The sequence below is a fragment of the Chelon labrosus genome, assembly GCF_963514085.1.
Source record: "Chelon labrosus genome assembly, chromosome: 6".
Lineage (NCBI taxonomy): Eukaryota > Metazoa > Chordata > Actinopteri > Mugiliformes > Mugilidae > Chelon > Chelon labrosus.
Window position 1 is genome coordinate 2,216,413 of NC_140342.1, and position 26,987 is coordinate 2,243,399.

At 40.5% G+C, this 26,987-nt stretch overlaps 1 protein-coding gene across 1 annotated transcript in view; it reads left to right on the forward strand.

Annotated features, from left to right (window-relative positions):
* Positions 1 to 24,339, forward strand: part of cdh6 (cadherin 6) — a 69,407-nt gene extending 45,068 nt beyond the window's left edge. Inside the window, exons 6-12 of the mRNA XM_084547389.1 lie at positions 3,306 to 3,493; positions 4,797 to 5,047; positions 8,653 to 8,789; positions 10,480 to 10,601; positions 14,715 to 14,832; positions 15,452 to 15,703; positions 20,637 to 24,339. Coding sequence (XP_084403515.1) covers positions 3,306 to 3,493; positions 4,797 to 5,047; positions 8,653 to 8,789; positions 10,480 to 10,601; positions 14,715 to 14,832; positions 15,452 to 15,703; positions 20,637 to 21,184 — 1,616 coding nt within the window. The 3' untranslated portion in view covers positions 21,185 to 24,339. The remainder of the gene's footprint in view (positions 1 to 3,305; positions 3,494 to 4,796; positions 5,048 to 8,652; positions 8,790 to 10,479; positions 10,602 to 14,714; positions 14,833 to 15,451; positions 15,704 to 20,636) is intronic.
* The last annotated feature ends 2,648 nt before the right edge of the window (positions 24,340 to 26,987 follow it).

Here is a 26,987-nt window from a genome sequence, read left to right on the forward strand (position 1 = left end):
GATGCATCAGCAGTGTTTCAGTGGCCGTAGCAGTGGAAGAGAAGTGAATGTACATTGGCCTCAATCTCATCAGCAACTCTTGCCTAATGCCGTAAAGGCACAACTTCCTTCCCTTCATTCTCTGGCACTCTGGCTTTCTAAATCTGCCCTTAATCCACAATTGTTTTTCCTCCTTTCCCTCCGTCTCTGCCTCATTCAATCACAGTCACTGTACTAGAGTTTCCCTCCTCTCTTCCGCCAGGACTTTGTACCCACTGTGTCTGTCTCCAGAGCAGGGTGTAAACAAGATCACCCAAGGATCTGCTAAACAGATTGCATTATCATTCTGTTTAAGTCGCCACACTTAACAGATGTACACATACATCTAATAGTATATATTGTAAGTTTCCTGTCTGCTAAGTCCAACACTGTCCTAAATCTTGAGGTCAGAAACTGGTCCTTAAAAAAGTAGAACACACACAGTTGTCTTGAACACACACACCTTGGTGCATGCTTGTCAATTCATTTCACTTCACGCCAGGACTCCAATCAGTGCATGTCGGTGTCTGAGCCGAGAGGCAACGCAATCTCCAACCAGCCAGAAACAAAACTGAGTGGAGATGAAATCTGCTTCTCTTCTCTTTACCTCTGGGGTCTTCAGGGCATCACCAGACTCCCACTTATTTGTTTCAGCATTTTGTTTTGCGATGTGTACATGAATGCTCTGCCAGAAGTATTGGGTCATAAAGGACATTTGCTTTTGTGGCTATATTGTTTCAATATGTTCCCGTTTTTCTTTCATGTATTTAGTTGAGTGTCTATTTGATATCGATGCTGTTACAACAAATGAAAAGGTATATGCAAGAGAAATAATGAGTGAATCTACTGTGCAGCTCAGCAGCTTTTAGGGTAGAATATTTTAAGTGCAGGAGTGGCTTGTTGGCGTGAATCGGCATACCTTAAATATCAATTGGACAACTTTGACAGTTCAATTTGTGCTTTTTGTGTCTCTGACAAGAAGCACACTTTGGTGTTGATTGGATCTTCTAGTGTTCAAAAATGTGTGCGAACTGCAAATATTCTGTTAATATATGCAAATATTTTGTGCCTGCTGTGATAAAGGTCTGTTGTTAATGTGCCAATATTGAGTGTGGTAATTACTGAGGTCGTTTTATCGTCAAACCATAGTCACACGTTTGCCACCCGTAGAGCGCCAAAAGGAAATCATTTTCCTTTGATCAACACATCAGTGAGAAACATTTTCTCATAAGCTGTAACATTTGGAGATAATAACATTTGAAGTCGTTGGTCGAGCTGTATACAATCTTCTCATCTCTTATTCCTATTGTATTTCTCTGCTTTGTCACTGGTCACCATAACCCCAAACCATGCCTTTTTTGACAAGGTTTGGTTTACTTCGTTAGTTAATTAGTCAGTGGTTGGTAGCTTACTTTCAGCTTTCACTTTCAGAGCTGAATATGTACACTATAGACACATGTCTCATGGCGGCTGTGACTTGACTTTGTGTTAAATAAGACAGCAGTGGCATTGTGTTTTCCCCGTTCCTGACAATAGGTGTGTACACATGAGTACATTCTTTATCTCAATTCCTTTTTTTGGCTCCAGACACATAAATATAGCAAACAGTGGCAGCCTGAGTGTGTCTAGATACCAGGGTGTATGATGCCTGCTGTGTCTCAGCAGCATATAATTACTCACTCAAGTGGTTTGTACACATGTGCACCACAACATCTCCAATGCGCACACACATCCTGAGCATAAGTGGTGTCCTGATATGAAACTGCCTCAGGTTCATATCGCAGAGTGACATCTCATTTGCATTCATTTAGGTGAGTTTGTGCGCATGGACTGTTTGGTGACTCAAACAAGCTGCTTTTTCCATGCAGCTTGTTTGGTCAGGCAGTGTTTATGTTACAGTAAGGGAGAGAAATCTTAGCAACGGACATCTCTTCTCAGCAACAAACAGACTGAAACACAGTGTTTGCACTTATTCCTGAGAACAAAAGCATGCATCACACTCAGTAAAAAAAAATACATTGAAATGCTTTTTTTTAATGACCGTCAGCAACTCTGGAGAGACATTGTTGCTGTGTCTGGTTTCCATCAGCATTTACACTCCTTTTTTTGGACCGAGAATGCTACTTTTGTTCTTGCTGTCTAATCTTCTTTATGATGTTCTTCAGAGACAAGACAGACAAACTTTCTTTGTGTTTTCCTGAGTTTATGTGGAACCTCCACTGGATGGATGGCAATTAAATTAAGATGGGTAGACTGGTTTATAGTGTCTTATCTTTCTGTAAGGTGAAAAAAGGAATCAAGACTCTTGCAATGAAGATCTTGAAGTCAGTGTTTCTTTATTCAAGCAGTGCACAGAATCTCACACAACACAAGGTTATGAGAGAGGAGCTCCCAGAACAGAAAAATGAAACAGTATTTATACACAGTGGTGGATTATCTTGAGTACACGTCATACTGCCCATCAACAAACATGTTATCTATTCTCTGGAAAGAGGGAGTATCTTCCGTGAGATGGCACCAAGGCCGCAGGCCTCCTGCACTCTCCTTGAGCTAATAGGTTTTCTTCAAAACAAGGCACATAATCGTGCATCAATATAACCTTCTTACTAAACCTAGTAACTAAATCCAATATTTTTCTATCACTTTCTAACACATCTTGGAGAAAACCTCTACATCACAGTTGTAGGTTCGAAACTAAACCCACAGACTGGTGCTTTTAAAAGCTCCGATTCAAGGAATTTCATATGGTTCAATGGATTTTGCATTTAGTTAGTGTAAACAGTATCTCCATACTCCATACAGAATGTCATTGACAAGTTATTTAGTACTCACTGGTCACATAAGAAACCACACAGTATGACATCAGTCTGTCATGGCAGATTCAGAATCCTAATTAGTGTTCTCATACAGTAATCATACATTTATATAAAATTAAATGAGATACGCATCCTCGTGATAAACACACCAGACCCACTTATTGTATCCCGATAGGTAGTCTAGGTGAGTCCTTTTCATATTGTGGCTTCATGTGTTCTGTCTTTCACAATAAATGATACATACAATGACATGACTATTTCCAGTGGTCTCATTTTCTGGAGCCATAATTCTTCAATGTTGATTTGAAAATCACTTGTTTAAGGACATGATGAGGACAAATAATTTAAAAATCTATTTTGTATGTATGTTTTAAATTCCATTTTTAGGCTACTAAGTAACACCCTACAGTTTATCATATCAGTGTACATAACGTGACCCGTATTATGCAGCTCACTGTTTTGTTTTTGTAGGTATATACCAGTTCAGAGTGCCCGAGTCATCCAAGTCTGGCACTCCAGTTGGAAGAATTAAAGCCACTGACAGAGACATTGGAAAGAACGCTGAGATGTACTTCACCATCGTCAGCGGAGACGGCATGGACGTGTTCGACATCTCAACTGACAAGGACACCCAGGAGGGAATCATCACTGTCAGCAAGGTGAGAGGGAGTTTAAAGTGCTAATGTCATTTCTAGCACTAATTTGAATACTAGGATTATAAACTCCTTTAAGGGAAAAACTGTAAACAATATTTATTACCGGGAGTTACAACGATAAACATCTAAATAGGTTAAATGATGCTTTAATAGAAAAGCGAGTGAAATAACTAGCTACAGATAATAATCCAGTTGTTATACATTAGAAATGAGCTGCATCTGTTGTAAAATCCACAGCGTTCCTGATTCCAAAGCGAGGAAGGCTTTGAATTATCTTGGTATTTCTCTTACACCATTAAATCAAATTAATTCTAAAGCAGTGATTCAGCAGATCCCACATTTTTGACTCATAAGGATCCTGCCCACGTAGTCTGTTTTACATGTACTGTTAAATATGCAAAGCCCAGGCATGCTTGACAGATGAAAGAAGCCAAATTAAACTTATTTATCTACCTTCACTACCCCCAGTCCAAGCCTTTGCGGCAGGCGCTAATACACAGGGCTGCAGCTTTTCATGCTGCTGGATTTTAGAAATGATTCACGATGTCCTCGCAGTGTGTGTTTACTGATGTACAGTCACAATTGATATTTAAAAATCCCTTTGTTCCTCTTGCTGACACAACCTAAGAGAGTCTGCAAACTGCAACAAAGGCATAATATATGCTGTCAGCAGGATACAAGATGAGGACAATGTCCCGTTTTTTGTCAAGAAAGGAAAAGCGTCACATGTAGAAGTGTTCAAGTGTATCTGACGCTTTGTTCTTGTACGAAACAGCAACTGTGAAACATTGCCGCAGATGATGTCAGGGATTCCATCAAAATTGTTTGCACTTTTGAAACATCATTATCATTTGTCTTCCGATTGGATCTGTCAGCTGCTTCATGTCACGTTTTTATTAATGGTGCGGGTTTTCTCGCTCTTTGATCATTCAGTCAGCAGCCATGATACAGTAAAAGAATGTGGTTTTGAATTCCATAAATCCTGCCTTTGATGTTTAACTTTTCATCCTTTAAATGTAATATTAAATCAGTGATTGCCTGGCTGGATTACAAGTAAATGTAATGTTTTACATGACACCCGGTCTTCTGTTACTATGGCGATGTGCAGCATGCAAACGCATGCAGTTGCTGACCCAGTCATTGCCTGAAACATGACGCCTGCCTGTATAATAAATTCACTACTGTTAGCACCAAACAGCAAACAAAGATAGTGACTAACTGAATATACTAACTAAAATATACAGCATATTTGCCCAGCTGTGTTAACACCAGCTTAACATCACTATTTCTAACTGTACATTTTTAGCCTTTGGATTATGAGAAGAAGCCATCGTACACGGTAGAGATCCAGGTCCAGAACACCCAGATGGACCCTCGCTTCATGTCTTCGGGCTCCAAAGACATGGCCACAGTTCGGATTGCCGTGGAAGATGTGGATGAGCCGCCACTGTTTGACAAAGCCAGCTACCTGATGGAAGTGAAGGAAGACGCTGCAGTGGGCGCAGCTGTGGGCTCGGTTAGCGCCGTGGACCCTGACGGAGTTCGCAGTATGGTGAAGTAAGTCAACACATCCCACTTTAAGACTTAATCAATCAATAAGGTTCTTAAATATTACAGCCTCACTGACCTGAAAGAAGTCAAATCCAGCTTTTGTTTGCACAGACAGACACCGCCAGAACTGCAGTAGATTAGTCAGACAGAACCCAATACATGTTTACATTCATTAATTGGCTAAGACAGAGAGACAGACAGCCACTCACACTCACATTCACACCTACGCCTATTTAGAATCACCAATGAACCTAACCAGCATGTCTTTGGACAGTGGGACTACAGAAGGCCCCAGTCGGTCTGGATTTGCACCCGGAACCTTCTTGCTCTGAGGCATCAGTGCTAACCACCGCGTCACTATGCCGCCCAGTGCTTACATTTATTTTCCAATTTAGAAAAAATACAGGAGTCAGGATAGCATCTAAAAGTAAATATTTCATTCGAGTTTCCTACACAGATTAGGATTCAGATACTTTTGGATGAGTAGGTTTGAATGGCAGGTGTTTCAGTTAGTGGCAAGCTCATTTTCTGAAAAGTCCTGCTTTGTTCAGTAAATTAGTGTGATCAACCGTCACAAGCGGATGATCACACTGATTAAAAGCAGCCTAAAACTCATCACACATTTGGACACAATCAACCAGCATTAGCCTTGAAATGACTGTTTCATATGTACATGTCTGGTCTACCAGTGCCTCCGTTTAGAGGCCAGATAGATAAGTTGTTCAACTGATTCACATGAAACAGCATCGTCAGAAACCTCAGCATCAGTCAGTTTAGCTGCGAAATGATCCTCATCTATAAACGGCACTGCTAATTAAATGCAGTGTGTCTTTGTCTGGATGTATACTATGTTCACAATGTAGGCTACAGTTTGATTACAAGCTACAACAGTTTTTTAAACCTTGTGTTCGTCAATCAAATACAGACCCTTGCATACGTACGTAAATCATTCGAGTTCAAACAGGAAGCGTGTTTGTGCAGTCCAAGGATCGTATATTTGAAAGCTTTTATATCTACATTTATTTCTCTGCTATTTTAGAAATTTCAGCAAAACTCCATAGTATTTTGACTTCAAATGACCCTCAGTGCTCCAAAGGTTTCCGAGGAGCTCTGATATCAGCTTGAAAAGAGGGGAAGCAAGAGAAATATAAAGTAGGTTTAAAAAAAAATCAGGTGGTACAGCAATCACTGTTAAGATTATAAACCCAGCTGTCTGTGGACTATCCAGCTCTGCGGGAAAACTGCTGAGTAACATACCCAACAAAAACCTGCTCCTACAAGCTATATTTAAACCCCACCGCCTCACTGCGGTACTGTTCATTATTCATTACTGTTATAGGAGAGTTCGAGCTCAGTTGCTCTCTTGTTAGTAATTGTCCATTACTCAAACGGCATCAATACATCCTGGGAATTTTCTGGTGCTGACAAAATAAAAGGCCTCGAGCCCTGAGTAATTTGCTCTGTTGGCACCGCTCATTGATCAGGATGTATGAGATTGTTCAGATAAGTTGAAAACGTCCCGTTCTCGAAGGGCAATTTGAGTCCCTGCCAAAAACGAAATAGAACACAGCCACGAAAAACGAACGAACGTGAACTTCAGAAATGGCGCAGTTTAAACACAGAGGACTGTAGGAATAGTTGAATGGAAATAATCATGATGTATGTATGACAGGTGTTTTCAGCCGTGGCAGGCAGAACAGAGCACAGTTGGGGAGAGGAACTGGACCATTATGACCCAACATTTGAAGCAGGCAGTCTGATGGGGACCATATTCCAATTAAAATAAGCATAGAAGCATGGAGTGCTCTTAAATGGTGTGTCACAAGGGGCCACACACACCAAATCCGATTATTCTTCTGTTTGTGCACTTCAGTGTTAGGCTGTATCATCTGTTGTATTGGTGAACTATTATCTTACTGTTGAGTGCTTTCTGATTATGATCAAGCTGATATGTGCAAAGGAAATTGTTATTATTATTATTATTATTACATATATCTCTTTATGGAAAAGAATAAATGAAAGGTATATAATTAATAGCTAATGTTAGACGTTGAGTAGATGCAGTAGTGAAACTAGCCCTGATCCAGTGAAGATGTTCTTATACAGTACAATATGCAGTTCCTGTAGAGCGGTTTGCCTCCACTTTGACAGGCAGGCGGAAAAGACACAGGCAAAGGCATCTCAGTTCTATTATCTATGGGGTGCTTTGAAGCTGTGAATAGCTGCATTCAGCAACTAGTTCAAAAATAGAGAATGCTCTGTGAGCAGTCCACAGACAGTGGGAAGTTTTATTTTTTTTCAAGTGGCTGTGATGTTTTGAACAGGCTACAGTAAGAGTGAATAGGAGGAGAGGGCAGAATGCTGAAGCTTCCACTGCGACAATTATGCGATTCCAGTTGTTTGAATATCAAAGCTGTCGGTTCTTTTACGCCCAGCCTTACAGATCAAAGTTTGTACCTCATTTCTTGGTTTAGAGTCAATCTAAGCAAAGCTTTCACAACTCAGTCTCATATTATCTGCGTGCACTTCTGTGTTCTTTATTTTTTAGTTTTTTGCATTGGCTGGCTGTAGCTAGCTTGCGACATACTGCACTCACCAACCATATGAGTGTGCATGAAATTAAGCCCACATTAAGAAAAAAAACAGCCCTGTATTAAAAGAATACATTTGGATTTGTCTCTGGGTGGGTGTTCGTCCAGGTAATGGCTGGAAGAGGATGTCCAGAATTAGTGCAAAGGTATATTCAGACACTAGGTTTACAACACCACATGGAAGATATTTCCAACACTGCAGAGTTAGCAGTGTGGCAATTATTTTACCCTTACCTAGATCGTTCATTTAGTGTCCACTTAATTGATGTCTTTCAGAGACTGAAACGAGAAGATCAATATCAATTTGTCAAAACAAAGTTGGCCCAGTTAAGTAAAGACTGAATGCAAGAGAACACAGACAACCTGGCTGGAAAAAAATCACAAAAATAAATACATAAATCAAAGCATTAATGTTCAGCAGCAACCATAAGTCATTGTTGCTATTTATTTATAGGTTAAACAATGGCAGCACAAGTCATCCTAAACTGGATGCTTGATACAGGGAAAGTTATTTCTTTCACTTTGATTCCGCAACTGTAACTTATTTTCATTGCCCAACTTAGAAGCAAAAAAGCTGTGATTAAGATTGTTACTATGACAAACAATATTTTTTATTTGCACTCGCAAAGATCGCAGCCTGCCATGGAAACAACTAAACTTTTGACTTCATTCGGCCGCAGGGATAGGGGTAAATTTTAACCATCAGTCTCGTATGGAACGCAGAACTGCTTCAGTTGAGCGGTTCAGGTCCACAGTATTAAAAAGTTTATGAGCTCACATTGTATCTCCTACAGATTTAAAGAGTTAAACTATATCTACAATAACTCAACAGAGCACCACCTTTGACTCAGCTCTATAGCAATGTGCTCTTCTCCATCATGGTTACAGTGGAATCAATTATTCTCTCTGCTGCACTGACTCCCTGGTGGGGCTACATAGATGTAAGGGTTACAGTAGTTCATTCCACCCTCTGGCTTAACTTAGCCCTTTCTCACCCTCTCGCCGTCTGCCTTGTTACAGGTACTCTATCGACCGTCGCACTGACATGGACCGCCTGTTCAACGTCCATCCGGGAAATGGATCTGTGTTCCTGCTCAAAAGCCTGGACAGAGAGGAGACTGCCTGGCATAATATTTCAATCATTGCCACTGAGTTCAGTAAGTTCAGCTGCTGCTGGGACTAATTGCAAACCTGATATATCGATGTAGACTACACATGTAGGGGGCCAGGCAGCATGTACGGCCACAGTGTATCAGTCACAGTCACTCATCATGGAGGGAATCAAATTTAGTGTTATGCTACTATATATAGTATGTATATAATATAGTATGTGATATACAGCAGACGGATGGGGATGAATAAAGGGTCAGTTCACCTAAATTACAAAATGTTTCCACTCACTTCTAGTGGTATCTAGTCAGGTAGGTATATTGGGTCCATGTTTCGAAATATCCATCGGTGACATCTTTGCTGCCTACATCGTAAAATGGGGGTGATGCATAATGTAGTTTGTGCTCTTCAGACCAGTGATAGAAATGTAACTGAAAAACACAACAGTGCCTTATCTCTGTAATGTGCCTCCAGATGCTGAATTCACCAACTGTGACAAACAATTTTTATAATTTCTATTTTCAACCAAGCAACCAGTCCTAAACCTTCTCGCAGTTAAGTTTGTGGAGTATCTGAATAACACTGGGTTGATGTTGCTTTTTTCGAACATAACTTTTCAGTGAGGTGACAAATTATTATTTTTTTTTTAATATGTAATGCAACAAAGGATACTTTGATTTATCTTGAAGAGAATAATGTAACTGATTATTGCAGAAAATAAAGATGTACAAGGATGCTGTTAAATGCCTAGCTTCAGCTTTAAGTCCATCCACAGATGGAAGTTGATGCCACCCAAAACATAAAAGTGGAAAAAATAAGATCATGGGAACCTCAGAGACACATTTCATTTTGCTTATCATTTAGTTTCCTGTGTCCTAATTGAATACTGAATGAAAAAAGATTACTGTGGAACATACATAACCACTAGTTAAGATTCTTGTTCACTGTTTCCACTCTGCACTAATGCGTATGGGAATAACTTTAAATATGTCATTAACTGGCTGTGGCTACGCTGACAAAGTGGGGTGACAGACCTGTAACATTTTATATGTATTAATGTTGCTGTAGTTCAGCGTTAGAAAAAGTAGTCTTGGGTCATGCTGCTATGTGTTCGGAGTTTGTTGCACGCTAATGATTTCTTATCATCGAGGAGAGAACATTGAAGCCTGTAGTAAAGGTAAAATATAAATAAATAATCGCTTAAAAATAGTTTGTTTAGTTTTTATTGATTTTTTTTTTTTTTTTTTTTATGTTTGAGCTTTTATTAACTTCAAATAACCTCAGCCACCACAAACACTTTGACTCCGACCCAAGTGTGAAATAGAAGGCTGATTGGTTTCCTGGCTTGCACTGAGACATGCTGTGAAAATTGCATCACCAACTACTTGGATATGGGCACCAAAAAATATATATACAGTACATATGGGAAATTTTTATGTATTCTATCTTCAAATCTATTTTATTTTTCTTTTGAAAGTTTTATGTTTATGCGTGAACTCAGAGGTTAAAGAGACAGCATGTGGAGAAATACAATATGTCTGAGAAAAGTGGAAGTCTAACACTCACATTTTTTGCCCTCATCAGCTGCTGACAAGATACCTTTAAGCAGGGCACTGAGCTGCACAGTGGGAGCTTTCTTTAGAACGGCTCACAGTGAGCAGATGTGTAGAAACGTGTGAAAGTGAAACAGGGTGTTAAGTTGTCCTCAGCATGAATTCTTTTCTGTTTGTCCTCCAGATAATCCACGTCAGAGCAGCCATGTCCCCGTCTACATTCGTCTTCTGGACATTAACGACAATGCTCCGACATTCGCCACTGTGTACGAAACCTTTGTCTGCGAGAGAACCAAGGCTGGCCAGGTACAACAGCTTTATCACTTCACATTTGTTGAATGCAAGAACAATTTATCTGAAATAACTGAAAATACAGCATGTAATGAGAATATAGAATTTTTTATTTTTTTTTCCTTTCAAATGTTGAGCGACCAGGTATGCTAATAAGAGACAGCAAGGACACATACTGTATACAGCATAGATTGTATAAGGAAGGACGACGGAACAGATCCTAAGCAGGTAGAGCTCCCCCTAGAGTCTGGCTGCAGTATAGTTCTCCACCCCCTCCATGTTAGTGGATGGGTCAGGGGCGTAGCACCAAATTCTGGGCCCTGTACACTCTTAATGTCAGTGGGCCCCTATCCATGCCAGTGCACAAAGCGCACGAGTAAAAAAAAAAAAAAAAAGACATTTGGGGCATTTATTTATAAATAAACATCAATAAACACAATCATTCACCACCTGAACTGATGCATTTGGCCTACTTGTGCTCAAACACCTATAAACATTAGGCTGCATCTGGTTTGTGTACTAGCATTTTGATCCATGACACATTTTGATTTAAAAACATTTATTCTTGAACAGGAGCCAACAGCTGTACACAGAGAATCAAATCAAATAAACTATCTAATTTTTCAATAAAATTGTTCTTCAGCTTGCAGAAAAAGAAATAAAGCCTTGCTAAAGCCTTACACAAGGTGTAAGGATGTAATTTACATCCCAGTAAATGCCCACTGACTCTGGACTACGACAACGTTAACGTTAATTGGATGCAGTTACACAACAAGTAAACTCGGTTCACCTTTCGGAAAGAAAGCAGTTAACAGTTGCTTCCCCTCATCCTCCAGGTCATTCAATCTGACCAGAATATAGCGCCAGTTTGGCCAATTCAAGGAAGTGGGGACGCATTGACAGTCTGCAGTAAATTCAATGCATTTCTAATAATAAATTTACTAACTTTGGGTCATAGCTGAAAACAGGATAGAACTGCCTCACTGCAGTCCTTTGTACCTGTGCGAATGAATGAATGAATAGATCAACAGATAAATAAATTAATAAATATGAATGATAGAAAAGCAGTAAATCCATGACATCATCTTTTTAACATGTGTTATTTCTTCAGCAATCACTTGATTAATATTACTGTGGCTGCTGAGTGTGTAGAGAAGCTGCTAATTACTACTTCACCTCAACCAGCAGGGACTCTTTGTGGGGAGAAGAGATAGACAAACCAGAGTGGAACGGCACAGGGCTGCACTGTGAGAAAAAATGTAGGCCTTATATTAGATTTTTGAATAATCCCATACAAGAAATACTTAAATCATCTTATAGACACGAAAATGTTTCCTTGCTATTTAAATTCCTTGCACTAACTCTGGACAGAGCTGAGGGTATTGATTGGGAGTGTACCGTTTTAGTAGTTGAGAGTGTTTCTGCTACAAAAACAGTTAATTAAAGTCTTTCATCATAGCAGTGTACATAATACCACATGCTGTATGCACATGCTACCATATTGTGTGGTTAGACACACATGAGACAGAGGAAGAGAAAACCTACAGGCCTGTTTTGTCTCCTTTCAGTTTAGAGTCCAGATGGACTGAAACAAGATAGAAGAATGGAAAAATTGCAGTCTACAGCTCTACTAGGTTGTGATGAACTATAACCACCTTTTTTAAAAAATTGACAGTGATGTAGGCCCCCAATAAACACATAACTACATAACCATGACTATAGTACAAACACACCCACATGCAGCTATTGTGCTAAACTGCTCTTTACTGCTATTTCCTAAGGGGGCTGCTCTGTGACATTATTTCAGTGTGGAACGCTGAACTTGGACGACTTCCACTACAAATTTTCAGCTGGCTCCACAGCCTGCCCAGAGCAGGTGGTACTGTTGTTACTGTGCAGGGGTGTGCTTTAATGAATCACTTACAGAACATACCGAGGGCAAGAGGCTAAACTGAGCTGGTTATCCCATATATGTACCAAAGAGCACAGCATTTGCATGGACTCCGCCATCACCAACACTGACCCAGTGATCAATGAATCAATGTGTCTTGGCGTTATATCTACAAAACCTTACATCTTTTGTTTTTTGGGTGTTACACAAAATAATAAACCAATGAAAATATTTTTGCAGTAGAAGATAGTTTTCACTTTGCATTCTTTAATAATATTTTATCTGTCAAAAATCAGAATACGTATGTCTGGTGCAGTACTTGAGTGTACACTGAACCACACTGTATGGGATTCCTCTAATGTTCGTATTGAGAACACAGTGCACACACACACACACACACACACACTCTCTCTCTTGCAGCTGAGATCTTGACTGGCTGTGTTTCTGGAGACCGCTGGGGTTCTTTTGTTTTGGCTGACATACTAATCTGCCATGTACACTGACAAGAGCTTTCATACACAGAGCATTGTAAATAGGGATTTACAAGCAGATAAATGCATCCACACACAGACACTCAAGTATATTGTGCATCTAATATCACGCAACAGTTAATTGGATAAAAACATAAATTTGTATGGATAATCACACACAATATGTGACAGGTTAAATATAACACAACAAAACAAAATTAGGCACAGTACGCTATGCTCATACCACACACACGCAACCAACATCTTCTCCACATTCTTCAGTATGGTGGCTTGCTGCCATTGGTCTCCTTACGTCCCTGTCATCCTGCCATCCTTTCATCCTTTAATTCCTCTGCCGCCCTTTCATCTGTCCATCACTGTTAATCAACAGTATTTGTTCAACAGATATCCTCTGCTGCTATCCCCGGGCTTTGGATTTGGTTGGTGTATGTGTGCGCGTGCACATGTGTCTGCTATTGGCACTGATCTTTGTTAAAGCCTTTAATCTCCTAGCTAGTATCGCCCATTCAATTAAAGAGACTGGAGTTTAAAAACAAAATTACATACATACTGTCACCAACTGAAAAAATAACAAGAATACACAGCGCCTCAATAATCAGCCAGAGGTAGAGCCCCTAAATGTTGTATAATGTATGTCTAAATTAGACAATTACCATGCCACTGGTTTTTAATTTAGCTGCCTTGCTGATTGTATCCATGGCTGCAGGAGTCCTGCACAGTACTAATGTTGTTCTTAGGGACCACTCAACTTCCATATCGTTTCTAGTTCCTCTGCTTGCTATTTCTTGAGACTTCTCATGTTCCTTCTTCCTGACGTTGCTATAGCTCGGGATTACATCTACTCTGGCCCTCTTCCACGGTTTGTAGTACAGATGTTCCTGTATACTATTCCAGCAACTTGGTTATGGCCTTCCATGGATGCCCTGGTTGCTACATCTTACATCCTAATGTTATGTGGTGGATTGTCACAGGGGTGTCTTTTCACAGCCTGCACCTAGGGTCACTCCTGATGTGGTAGATCTCGGCTTCTATTGATCTTGTACTTAGAGTCTATTCCTGCGCTGCAACTATTAGCGCCTGTCAGTCCTTTTCCAGCCACTGGCAGGATTCCTGGATATCAGCTATTTCTGTTATCTGCCGGTGTTACATACCCTGCAGGGGTTTGTCCTCCCATGATGGTTATACATATATAAAACCATCATGGGTGGACAAACCCCTGAAGAAATTTATATATATTATGAGTTATTGTATTAGCAGATATATTGATGGCTTATTTCACACCAGTGTAAACAAGTAATTGGTTCTGATTGTGATTATTCAAGCCGTTTGGTTTTTCAGCTGCACAGTGTAGGCAGAGAGGCATTAATGTGTAGTGTCACTCTGACTTGAAGCTGCAACCCAGTCAGTTGTTTTCCATTTATTGACAGCTCTTAATTTAGTTGGTTTAGGGGGGCAGCTGTGGCTCAGTAGGTAGAGCGGGTTGTCCACGAACCAGAGGGTTAGCGGGTCGATCCCCGGAATGTGCCACATGCCGAAGTGTCCTTGAGCAAGACACTGAACCCCCAGTTGCTCCCAGTGCGTGGCACTGGTGTGTGAATGTGTGTGCTTGTGTGAGCGAATGGGTAGGTGTGTCTGTGACTGTAAAGCGCTTTGAGTACCAATAGGTAGAAAAGCGCTACATAAAAGCAAGGCCATTTACCACTTAACCGGAAAATTCATATTTATGGATTTTGGTGTCTCTTGCAGCGGATCCAGACAGTGAGTGCTGTCGATGCAGATGAGCCATCAACAGGACACAAGTTTTTCTTCAGCCTGGCTCCTGAGGGGACCCACCGCAGCAACTTCACTGTCCGAGACAATGGAGGTAGGTGACCTGACTGAGGGCTATATATTACTGAAGTTGGATTTAAGTGCATTAACTATTTCAAACAAACAGCTGACAATAAACTAAGCCATTTAACTTATGTGACCTATTCAGGAACATTTAGAATGCAATACAACGGTATTTATTATTCCCATCGGTGGACAAGTAACAAGAAAACTGTCATAGTACATCATCATAAATCAAGTAAATGTAGATTTCTATTGCACTTCACATATAAACCATACATATCCGGCATATATAATTTGTAAAGAAGAATTTTATGTTGTGATTTTTTTATATACAGTATTGCCATTGTTTTTTTCTCCAATGTGACTGGCTGCTTGTATGATGCCAAGCTATATACTGTAAGCCACCTAGTCATTTTATCAATACAATATCAATCAGATAAGCACATTACTTATGTTCCCCAGCCCTGCTTTGTAGATCCTTTGCCCCAAGTTGTATATCAGAAACATGCTGGCTTGTTGCTTTCATATTTCTCTTTGCAACCAAGTAATAAAGGGATTTTTTTTTCACACTTCTACTGTGCAACAATGTCACACACTGTGCACTGCAGGCATGTCACAATAATCTTCCAACAAAACCTTCTCTAACTCAGATAACACTGCTGGCATACTGACTCGTCGAGTAAGCTACAGCCGCCTTCACCAGAGTGTCTACATGGTTCCTGTGGTGATCACCGATGGTGACTACCCCATGCAGAGCAGCACTGGGACCCTCACTGTGAGGGTGTGTACCTGCGACCGCGAAGGCAACATGGAGCTGTGTAACGCTGAGGCTCTGAGCAGCTCTCCTGGCCTCAGCACTGGAGCCCTCATTGCCATCCTCCTGTGTGCCATCATACTGCTGAGTGAGTACAGAAAAATATTTTCAGCATACAGTTACAGTGCAGTGCAGGGATGTACCAACTTAATTAAAGATTCCACTGTGTAAAGATCCTGAAAGAGGTAGATAAGGAACAAAGTAGTGTTGCGAATAAAAGATTAAAATATGAGAAAAAAAAATGTAAACTAGGAAAACCAAGGCCCATTTCAAAGTAAGATATATCTTGTACAGTAGTATCAGTAGTATATCATAGGGCCTGGCTCATGTCTACAAGATTTGGAAACCACTTCAGTGCAACATTAGCACTGTACATTACAAATGAGAAAAATATAATGGGAATTTAGAGAAGCCCAGACAATCCAAGAAAATATGAAAATATATTATCAGCACATAGTATAATTCAATTCAATTCAATTTTATTTATATAGCGTCAATAACAATACAAATTGTCTCAAGACGCTTTACAAAACCCGACCTGAAACCCCCAGAGCAAGCCTGAAGACAAAGGAAACAGTATAGGATAATATAGGAAACAGTGTCTGAGGTGGAGTGGGTTGTCCACGAACCAGAGGGTAAGTGGTTTGACTGGCGTTTCGATCCCCCGTACGCGGACCACATGCTGAAGTGTTCTTAAACAAGGCACTGAACCTTGAGTTGCTCCCAGTGCCTGGCACTGGTGTGTGAATGTGTGTGTGCTTCTGTGAATGAGTGGGTAGATGTGTCACTGCGACTGTAAAACAATACAAATTGTCTCAAGACACTTTATAGAACTTACAGCCTGAACCCCCCCCAGAGCAAGCACTAAGGTGACAGAGGAAAGGAAAAACTCCCTTTTAACAGGAAGAAACCTTGAGCAGAACCCAGCTCATATGGAGGGACCCATCTGCCCAAGGCCAGACAGAAGAAAGAGAGAAGAGAACAGCAAGATAAACATACATCTGTCATAGATACACATATCTGACTAAAGCGTACATGTGGAATCTTATGATTCTTATGATAAGTAAAAATACATTTAAAAACAAACAAATATACTAATCCATAGAGCTAATTTCAACCACCCCAGTGGCCACAGTTTCCAGGCTGTTTAAAATTTAATTGAGAATAAATTATTTCCACATGTAAAGTATCAGTCCCAGCCTGCTTTGATATGATTTGTTAGCCTGGGGAAGCCAGGCTCAGTTCTCATCAGAATAAATGTCTGGTAACACCATTAGTATTTCATTATTGGGGGTATTTCAGTTGATAGAGAGAAACAAATATCTCTCCATAGTCCTCCAACCAATCAGAGCCAAAGATATTTGCCGAGGTATAATCAGTTTCCACTGGAGCGGTTCAAGACAAACTCAACTTCTTGATAAATGTAGATTTTAAGATATTGCTCCAATCTTATGTTTACAAAATACAGAACTTGAACTTACTGGCTTGTACACAATGCAACAAAATAGACTTATAAAATAAAGTCAAGTGACATATTGGAATTTAAAAAGAGAAAATAGATATTCGAAATTCATTTGAAATATAGTTTGCAAAAATAGTGTTCCATTTGTCCAGCATCGACAGCAGCCAGCCACAGCGCTTTTTCAGTTGCTTTAATGAAAACAATGTCGGTTAAGAGCTCAAGTCTTCTGCTCCTGGTCTGAGACAAACCCCACATGGAAATGAATGCATCTCATCTGCCACCACATCCCCACTTATCCTCTTATTCATGCAGTGGTCACAGTTCACTGGGCTGCTTGGAAAGTGAATACATATTTATGCCTCTGAATGTGCAGTCATTGCAGACTTAGTGGACACACACAGAAACACAAAGAGAGGTGTACAGACACACACACATACACAAGAAGTAGCCAGTGCTCTAATACAGACTTACATGCCAGGCTGGCTGTGCCCATGGGCAGCCGTGGCCTTATTTAATGTCTGATTTCAGCGTTTTTCAGAGTTTAGTAGGAAGGAGGAAAGTGGAATCTGTGGATTTTGGTCAATGAGAAATCAATAACAAATACTGTATCTTAAACGTGGAAGAATTTGGACATGGGTGAAATGATTGACTAGCTGGGTCAAAGTGTATGCAGTTCCCTGTTTTGCTCATGTGTCAACTCAACTTTTGTGCTAGGATGCCTCATAGAAGCTTACTTGTTGTGGAGAGGCTGGTTATTGGCCTGTAGTGCAATCAGGACTGTCCTGCCTTACATTAGCCATGCAGGGTGAGTGCCCATTGAGTGAATGAGTTTACTCACTCATGCTGCCGGGTGATCATGGAGTGCAGTTAGCTTCTTCAGCCAGGAGGAATGCATTATGTCCGGTCCTGGTGCTGCCAAGCTCTTAATTTGTGAGACTGGTTAGATCTCTGTGCTTGTGATGATTACCAGTTCTTGTTCTGGTAGGTTATGGTGGTCTGATGTTAGGAGGAGTTGGTGTTGATGGATTTCTTCATCTAGTATTTCTCATTGTCAACGCTTGATGGGTCTGCACTTGTGCTGTTGTTCCCCTTCATCTCGATGAGGTTTTATAGAACAAGTTCAGTCCCTTGACATCTGTTTCTCTGACGTGTCTCTTTATGCCTTGAGCCAGATCTTTGAGTCATTGTTTAGCAGACTCTGGAGGTGCCTAATACATTGAACACAATGGGCCGGTAGATCGCAAAAGTAGTGGGGGTTGCCTACCATTCAAAAAAAAAAAAAAAAAAACGTTTTAGATGATAGTCTATCATCCATCCTCACTATGGTATTTGACGCTTGGTTGACGTACAATACCAGTTTTTATTGTAGGTAGATCATTTTGACTATTGTAAAGTGTGAAACCCCACTGCCTACATGTTGTACTCCAATCCAGGTTCTGACTCCACCTCTGTTAGTTGATGAACCCTCAAGGCTTCATTTCTTATCTTGTGCTCGCATTAGGAATACTGTTGCAGTCGAATATCCAGTTACATTTGTTTTTGAGATGGGTTAGAGGGGATAATGAGTACAGCATGGTTAACATCTGCAAGCATATCTTCTGATAGAACTGTTGTTTATGTCAGTTTCTCATGAGGGTACAATAGCAAGAGCTGGCGCCTGACCTTGATTCAGACAACCCTGCAGTTGCCAGTTATCGGTTGGCCACATTTTAGTACTACCCGACCAGGGATTTGGTCCATTTCTACCAGCTGGGGTGCCAACAAACAATTAATTGTAAATGAAATGCATATGATATAGCATACTAAAAACCAGATGGCACCACATCACCATACTGACATGGGTGTCTGTCAGTCCTCCAGGACTGTCTTTTACCAATAGAATACTCACCAATATGACCGAAGTGGAGGCTGTGATTGAGAGAAATATATGTGGATAGCCAGCAGTTCCAAAACTACAAGGTGGACACTAGAAAGGAGGAATTTCAGCAGAGTACGGACAATTGATTGCCATCTGTTGTTGTTTAGCCAATGCTCTCATCAAAGAAAAAGCATTATTTGCAGATAAGCTGTAAATGCACTGCCTTTAGGAAAATGTGTGAAAACACAACACTAGATTTAACTATGCAGAAGGAAAAAGAAAATATGTTCAGACCTCACATTCTACCAGAAAGATGTGCAAATGGTGAAGCCAATCCCACTATAGTCCCAGAGAGAAACAACATTTAATATGTTAATCAAAACACAGCCTTAAGCTGCCGTATTTTAGTAACGTTGACATGCATATAAATGTATTCATCACTACTTCAACCATCACATCAGGATTAGATTTTTGTTCTTCTTGTACCAGACATCTGTGTCTCCCCCCTGTATGTACAGTGACGGTCTATTTTATCTATATGACTGTTTCTTGCTCTGTAATTTAAAACTTGCCTTTACATTTTTAATCTCTCAGAGTCTGATTTTCCTAGCTCACGCCCTCCTGCTCCTTTGCAGACATTTCAAGCTGTGATTTAAGGTGCTACCGTGTATGAATTGTCGGTTATTTCAGTTCTCTGACCTTAACTCTGCCACTGCTCTTTCTTGTTGCCACCATGCTTTTACTTGATCTAAATTCAAACTGGCCTGCATGAGCTTAGCCAATTAAATGTTCTGCATGATATTTATGGCGGAGCCCACTCTGAAATCAAAGGCTTCTTCTGTCCTTACAGTCCGCCTGTACCAAGTCTATGCAGCCCTCATAGTTTTCCACAGTTTTTTAAACCTTGTTTATTGTACAGTATATTGTTGGGCTTTCCATTGTAGATCATTCTGGTTTATTACAAAATTAACTGAAGCTGGTGAGCCATCCAACTACTAATATCCTACTCCACTCACATGATATATTCTTTTGATGTACTTAAGCTGTCAGTGCTCTATTCCCTCTTCTGCTGCCACACCACTCACCTGAAATATGTGCTGTCACTTTCTACTATTCATGTAGCATTTCAAGGGCCACACAGAATCCACCATCCATTTGTAAGCTGTAAATCTACGCTACCTAATGGGAAAAGTTATTATCATCACTCCCCACTCCTTGATATGTAGGACCTGATGGCACCTTATGTGGAGTGATGAAATCACAGCCTAGATGTCAACTATGAATACACATTCAGTATTCTGCATTTGCATAATCCAGTGCATGGGCGCTATCTAACTGAACTGGATCTTATATTTTTGTTTCATCATAATTTGTCATGTTAAAGCGAAACAAAGTATAAAATGGGTCAGTACCATTGACACAAATAGAGTTTGACACTGAAGTACATAACATGTTTCTTCCTTCTCGCCAAAAAACAGGAAAACGCATCCTCTTACATTAAATTCTCTGTTAAAAATGCATTTTTTTTTGCAATACGATAAACCAGCATCCCCACTTCCACAATGTTCATTGTCAGTCATAACCAACACAAATAAAGCTGCACAGCTAAAATGAGTTCATTGAAAAAAGCAAATGGTCAAATTACTCACTAGTCCTCACTTTCAACTCTCTAATTCTACGTCTTTCCCTTGCTTCCTCCAGTGATCGTGGTTCTGTTCACGGCATTGAAACGCCAAAGGAAGCAGGAACCTCTCATTATCTCCAAAGAGGATGTCCGGGACAATGTGGTAAGCTACAACGACGAGGGTGGTGGTGAGGAGGATACCCAGGCTTTTGATATCGGAGCACTGCGACACCCTGACGCTGCCGCCGCCTTAGAGGAGTCTGCTAAACAGAGGCGTGACATCATCCCCACTGATACCCTGCTGTACCCGCCACACCGCCGACCTGCCCCCGCTGCCTCTGGCCTCATCATGCCCCCAGTGAGCATGGCTTCACGGGATAATGGGGATGTACGCGAGTTCATCAACCAGAGGGTGCTGGAAAATGACTGCAACCCGACAGCACCGCCATACGACTCTCTGGCCACCTACGCCTACGAGGGTGCGGGCTCAGTGGCCGAGTCGCTCAGCTCGCTGGGCTCAGCTTCCTCTGAGGCTGAGCAGGACTACCACTACCTGAGTGACTGGGGGCCCAGGTTCCGAAAACTGGCTGACCTGTACGGGGCAGAGGACAGTGACTTCTCCTAACAACGACACGCCGCGCTCACTTCCACATCGAAGACGCTTTCAGGAAACATTCTGACTATTATAGAGCCGGGGACAGCAACAACTAACTGCAAATTCATTATTAAAGACTGAGAACATTGCTGAAGAGCTTTAAGAAAATGTGAGAACTTTTAAAAATCCACCCAAACACAGACACGCACACACACACACACATTGGCAGATATTAATTCCGTCATTTTGAAAACAGGACAAAAGTCCTAAATTTCTATTTTTGGGAATTTGAACTCATGGATGTAGAAATGTAAATCAACCAGCACAACGGTGGAGCCCAAAGATCTTCAGTTCCACTTGTGTGAACTTCTTCAAAGACTCATATCAGACGGCCTTGACTGGAGTTTGGAATCAAAATGGGACTGTATTTTTATTGAGAATCTGACTTGTACTACTGTCTTTGGCTTTGCTTTAATCTATCCTGGGTTACCAAATAACCGTGTTATAGAGTGTTTTGTGGCTATACATGTGCCATTCAACTGAAACTGAATGGAGGGTTTGGAACCAGGTCAGTAACCCCAAAGTTGTTATTTCAGGACTTGACCCCACACACTTACTGCTGCAGACATGAGGTGAAGTGTGTGTAAAGACGACTTCTTCTTCTCTTTTAGACTAAGTGCCCTTTTGCTTCCCTTCGAGCTGAACTCTGGGTGCCTGTTGGCTGGCTGAGACTGGAGGGGGGCTAATGACTTTTACATGATTTCTTTTTGTCTGTTTCGCTGTCTTGTATAAAATGACCATTCCAGAGGAGCTGAAGGATCATGCTGAAGGATCCTCGCTTGACAAATCGCCTTTTTCGCTTCTTCGGGACACAGAGTAAAAAGAGGACAAAAATGCACTGATTTCTTTCTATTTACACAGGTTTATAGATGCTTTTTTTTGTTTTGTTTTTTTATGTGTTGCACATGAAAGAAGTTATATGTTCATAGCACCATTTCTAGATTTTTAGATTGTTGACTAGGTGTATATTGTGTCAGACCTGTGGTTGAACTGAGTTATATTGGAAGTATACTAAGTTCTGTAGATCTTTCATTTCACTGGAATCCTTTTCAACTTCAGATATCACACAGACAGTTCAAAAACAATGTTTCTTTGAGAATATCGTTTATATTTACACAAAGGACATGGCTCTTCGTTCCTGGCAGGGTTGTCACATTTTATTTAAAATTTCAAGTGAGAAAATCAAAGACTGCGGGTTGGATCTAATAATAAAGCTGCAATAATCATTTGTAAAATAAAATTGCATCAAATGACTACATGTCATGTTAAAGGCAGTGCTTGTGGTTTCACATCTCCAGAGAATTATCACACAATCTGCAGTTCTCCACAGTCTTACTGACTGCATCTTTCAGGCCGTTGTTTAGGTTTTCCACCCCACAGTCTTCAAGTTTTGATTCAGTCTCTCTACTTCTATCGATTCCGTTTTAACAAGAAAGTTCTGACAAAGCCATTGCATGGTACCTTCTCAATGCCAAACAGAACGGTGTCTTCTCTGAGACATCTGGACTGAGGGAACAAACCAAGACAACCCAGCAATAACTGAAGTAAAATGTATAGCTGCTCTTACTCACTGGGCTCCTTACATGCTTGCTGAGAACTTAGTTGAAGAGTTGGGAACAAAATTGGTGGCATTATGAAGAGACATAGACTAACTTGTCAAAGTGAACTTGATTAACTCTGATAAATGATATATTGATACAATTTGATCTGGTAATGAAACCTTAGTAACCAGAACACGTCTACAAAAGTCATGTTACTAACGTTTCATTACTGCTGGATTGATTCTGTATGGAGGAGCCAACAAAAATTGTTTCTCCCACATATGATGATAATGTTTTCATTCATAGCGTGCATGGAGAGCACAGATTATTCAAAAACGGGTCCATTGCAATGTGTTGTCAACACACAGAGTGCAGCTCTTCAATTAAGTATGAGAAACACTGATGCCATGCTCATGTATGTACAGTAAATATAAATCTATGGTAGGCAGCCACTTAGCTTAGCAGGAACACTGAAAAAGGGATACAACTGGCAAGGCCGTGCTTAAAATGACTAAAACCACCTGCCAGCACCAGCCTCGCTTTACTGCCCCGCCAATAGAGCCAATGTAGCTTTTACAATACAAAAAACTAAAAACACCATTTCTCCCGTAACTACCCAGACTCTCAGCTGGCTATTGAGTAAGTTCACACTGACGACAAAGTGGACAAAAAGCAACAATTCCAAGATAACTAGTAAGAACTGCTAACAGATAGTTACAACACCAAACAATCTGAGGGATTATATGAAAAATATTACATAAACTGCATTACGATGTCATCAGTATAATAAATCCTGATGGCTTGTCACAGAGACTTTCACATCTGCACTGCAACTGAATAGAGCCAGTTATAAAGTGTAACATCAGTATAGGCTAGGATAAGGGGTTTCTTTCAGATTTATTCCAACCAATGTTGATTTAATAGTGACAGCCCTACTTTAATGCCAGCATTGAAGCTTGAATGTCTTTTAGTGACTAATAACCTTTTCAGTTTCATACTATCTCCTGTTTGCACATTATTTACCATGTATTGACTGGTTTCAGGATATGTTAAAAATGATTTTCCTTAAAGGTATTCTGGCACAGATTCTGCTCACTGCTGACCCTAAAAACAACTTTTTCAGCCCACAGTAGTCTCTCATTAAAAAGATCAAAATCTCAACCTCAGTGCTACATTATAAAGAAAACATTTTCCAAATGATGGAAGAAACAATTATTAAGTTTGTTTACTGATTTTTGGTTCTGATTTGATATCAGGAGCTTGTACTGTGTGGTTTAGCTGTTTTAATAAAAGAAGCAGTTTGTTCCAGTTGTGTTTTGTGACTGTGATCTGCGCTGAAGGCTTAAAACAGAAATGTCCACATATTTTTCTTTATATTGTAACTCATTGTTTTTGTACCAAATATTTATAGGACAAAATAATATTACTGCAAGGGGAAAAAAAATCAAAAAAGCATCCAGCTTCACTGTTATTTTTTTTAATGTAATTTTGGAGGTGTGAAACTTGCTGTGGGCAGTCTATCGTCCGTATATGATGATGTATTATCAAGTTGTTTAATTTTATCACAATAAACTTTTACATTCAAAGTGATGTCTTGATCTTACTGTATCTGTATCTCTTCTATTAACACACTGAGTCAGCTGTCAGCCATAGGCCGGTGTTGGGGCGTTGATGATCCCCTGTGATCCTAGTTTTTGTGATGTGTCCCACACTATTGGGACTAGTCGGACTCCTGTTGCTGGCTTTTCTAGCAGCTCAGCATGTTGAATTGATGGCAGAGTGCATTAGTGAGAGAGACTACTGCAATGTTTTCATACACATGACATGCTCGCATACACATACATGCAATGATTGTATGTGTTTGAGAGCATTTTATTTGTGAATGTGAACCTACAATTTTTCATGTGTATATATGAGAGTGTTACACCTGTACAGTAGCCTACATGTGAAGGACCAGTGTCCCTAACGGTCCCTCATAAAGTTCAAAGGGCACAGACAGAAGGGTTCTCGTTTCGTTTCATCTAATCTGAGCATTCAAATACATAAATACATCGATCAGCCCCAACATTAAAACCACTGACAGGAGAAGTAAATAACATTGACCATCTTGTGATATTCAATGTTCTGCTGGGAAACTTTTGGACCTGGCATTCATGTGGATGTTACTTAGACATGTAGCACCCACCTAGACCAGACCAGGCACCCCCACCCCATAGCAATGACACTCCTTGATGGCAGCAGCCATCCCCAGCAGGATGCAGCCTGACACAGACACACACACAAAAACACTTTAGGAACAACTAAATAAACATGAAGAACATCACAAGGTGTTGACCTGGCCTCCAAATTCACTAGATCCCAAAGTGATCAAGTATCTGTGGGATGATCCACAGAGGCCCCTCCCCTCAACACCTAGGACTCAAAGGCCCCCACTAACAACATTACTAGACACCACAGGACACCCTCAGAAGGCCCATGTCCATTCTCTGATGAGTCCCAATGTTGTGCCTGATCAGTGTATTTTCATAATAATTTTTTTACTCATCTTAACTTGTGAATCAGAAAAGTGTTTTATTGCAACAGGACCAAGATCATTTTACCCATTTTGCCGTTACACAGAATTCAAGAGGAAATTTCTAAGTACTTTTCTAGAGTCATTTTCTCCACACCAAAGTCAACAACTTCCATTAATCTTATCTTTAGCCAGCTATTGTAACAAGGACAGCAGGTCCTAAGAATTTCCTGTTTTGAAACTAATATCAGGTGCTCTTCCCAAAGTTTATCTTAGGACATAAGTTCATCGAGGGATAACACACCCACAACCATACAGTATGACTGCCATATAACTCCACTCAACACATCAAGAGAGAGCAAAGAACCCACCCACAAAGAACTCAATTTTACAACTCACAGCTAATAGGTGCTCTTCTGGTTTACTGCCACCTGCTAGTAAGAAGAGATTCCCTTTAATTAAGGTGCAGGAGCCGTCACAGTCACCCTTCATTGCCAGTAGTCCTTTGATACCGGTTTGGTGTGTCCATATCTTTAACTTCGCATCATTTCCTGTGATATAATAGTAACTGTCATTCCTGCAACGCCCCGTCCACCCTCCTGAACTTGTTTGAGGGAAGACTAGTATTTTGTCAGCTGTGTACGATTTTAAGTAATGGAATAGAATTTTACTTTTTTTTCTCCATCAATAGGCAAAAAGTGAACCATTCAGACATACAAAACTGTTTCTAATAAACAGCACAGCTGTGAGTATCCTCAGTTTTTGTAAGTTGTAATTTTGGAAGCAATGTTTGTTGCCTGCTGTATATTTCTACGTCTACCTAGAAGAACTTCTCTCTCAGCCCTCACCCAGGGGTTCTGACTGCAGCAACCTTAACTGTCCGACTTGCCAGTTGGACGAGCTTCGTGTTTCCTCATTCTCTGAGTGAGAATGGACCACGCCAGAAACACGGCTCCTCAGTGGTGTCACACATCCTGTTAAATTAGGCTTTCATTTATCCTCCAGGCGTCCTCAGGAGAACCCTACTGCTCTCACACTGTCCACATGGTGCATCTTCACTTATTTCTCAACTCCTCACACTCACAAAGATGGCAGCCAGCTGGATCTTGTCTGCATCCCACATTGATGTACTACAGACCTCAAATACAGGTGTTTCTGGTCCCCTTACTTTCCATCAGCGTTACCTCTGTTCTCTTCCCCCCACTGAGCTATAATTCTCTGATCCCTCTCTATGATGTTTCTTGAATCTGCCACCACTTTCTTTCTTTGAAAGACTACCTCTGTCCAGTTTCTTATAGGGCACCATCTCAAACTCCAGACTCCTTTCTCTGTATTCTCTCCCTCTCTGTCTAGTGCTACAACTGCTTTGTATCATTCCACATTCTAGACTTATAGAACTTAAAGCCCTTTCCATCAAAACATACTGCAGCACATGTCATCCATCTCATCATCCTTTGAGATTTTACTCTTCTGATGGCTTTAAATGTGCTTTTTCTGTGAATGGGTCTCATCCTCTTGAATTTGCACCCAAACTGCTTTCCAAGCTTTCATTTATAATCGCTGCTTATAATTCTAGAGCGAGAAAGAGACAGAATAGATGAGTGGAAAAAATTAAATCTTAATCACAGAGATGCCTTTTCACACGGAACTGGTATTATGACAGTACCTCTGTGTTTGGAGAAATGTGATCGGTAAATTGCTGTGTAATTTTTACTTTACA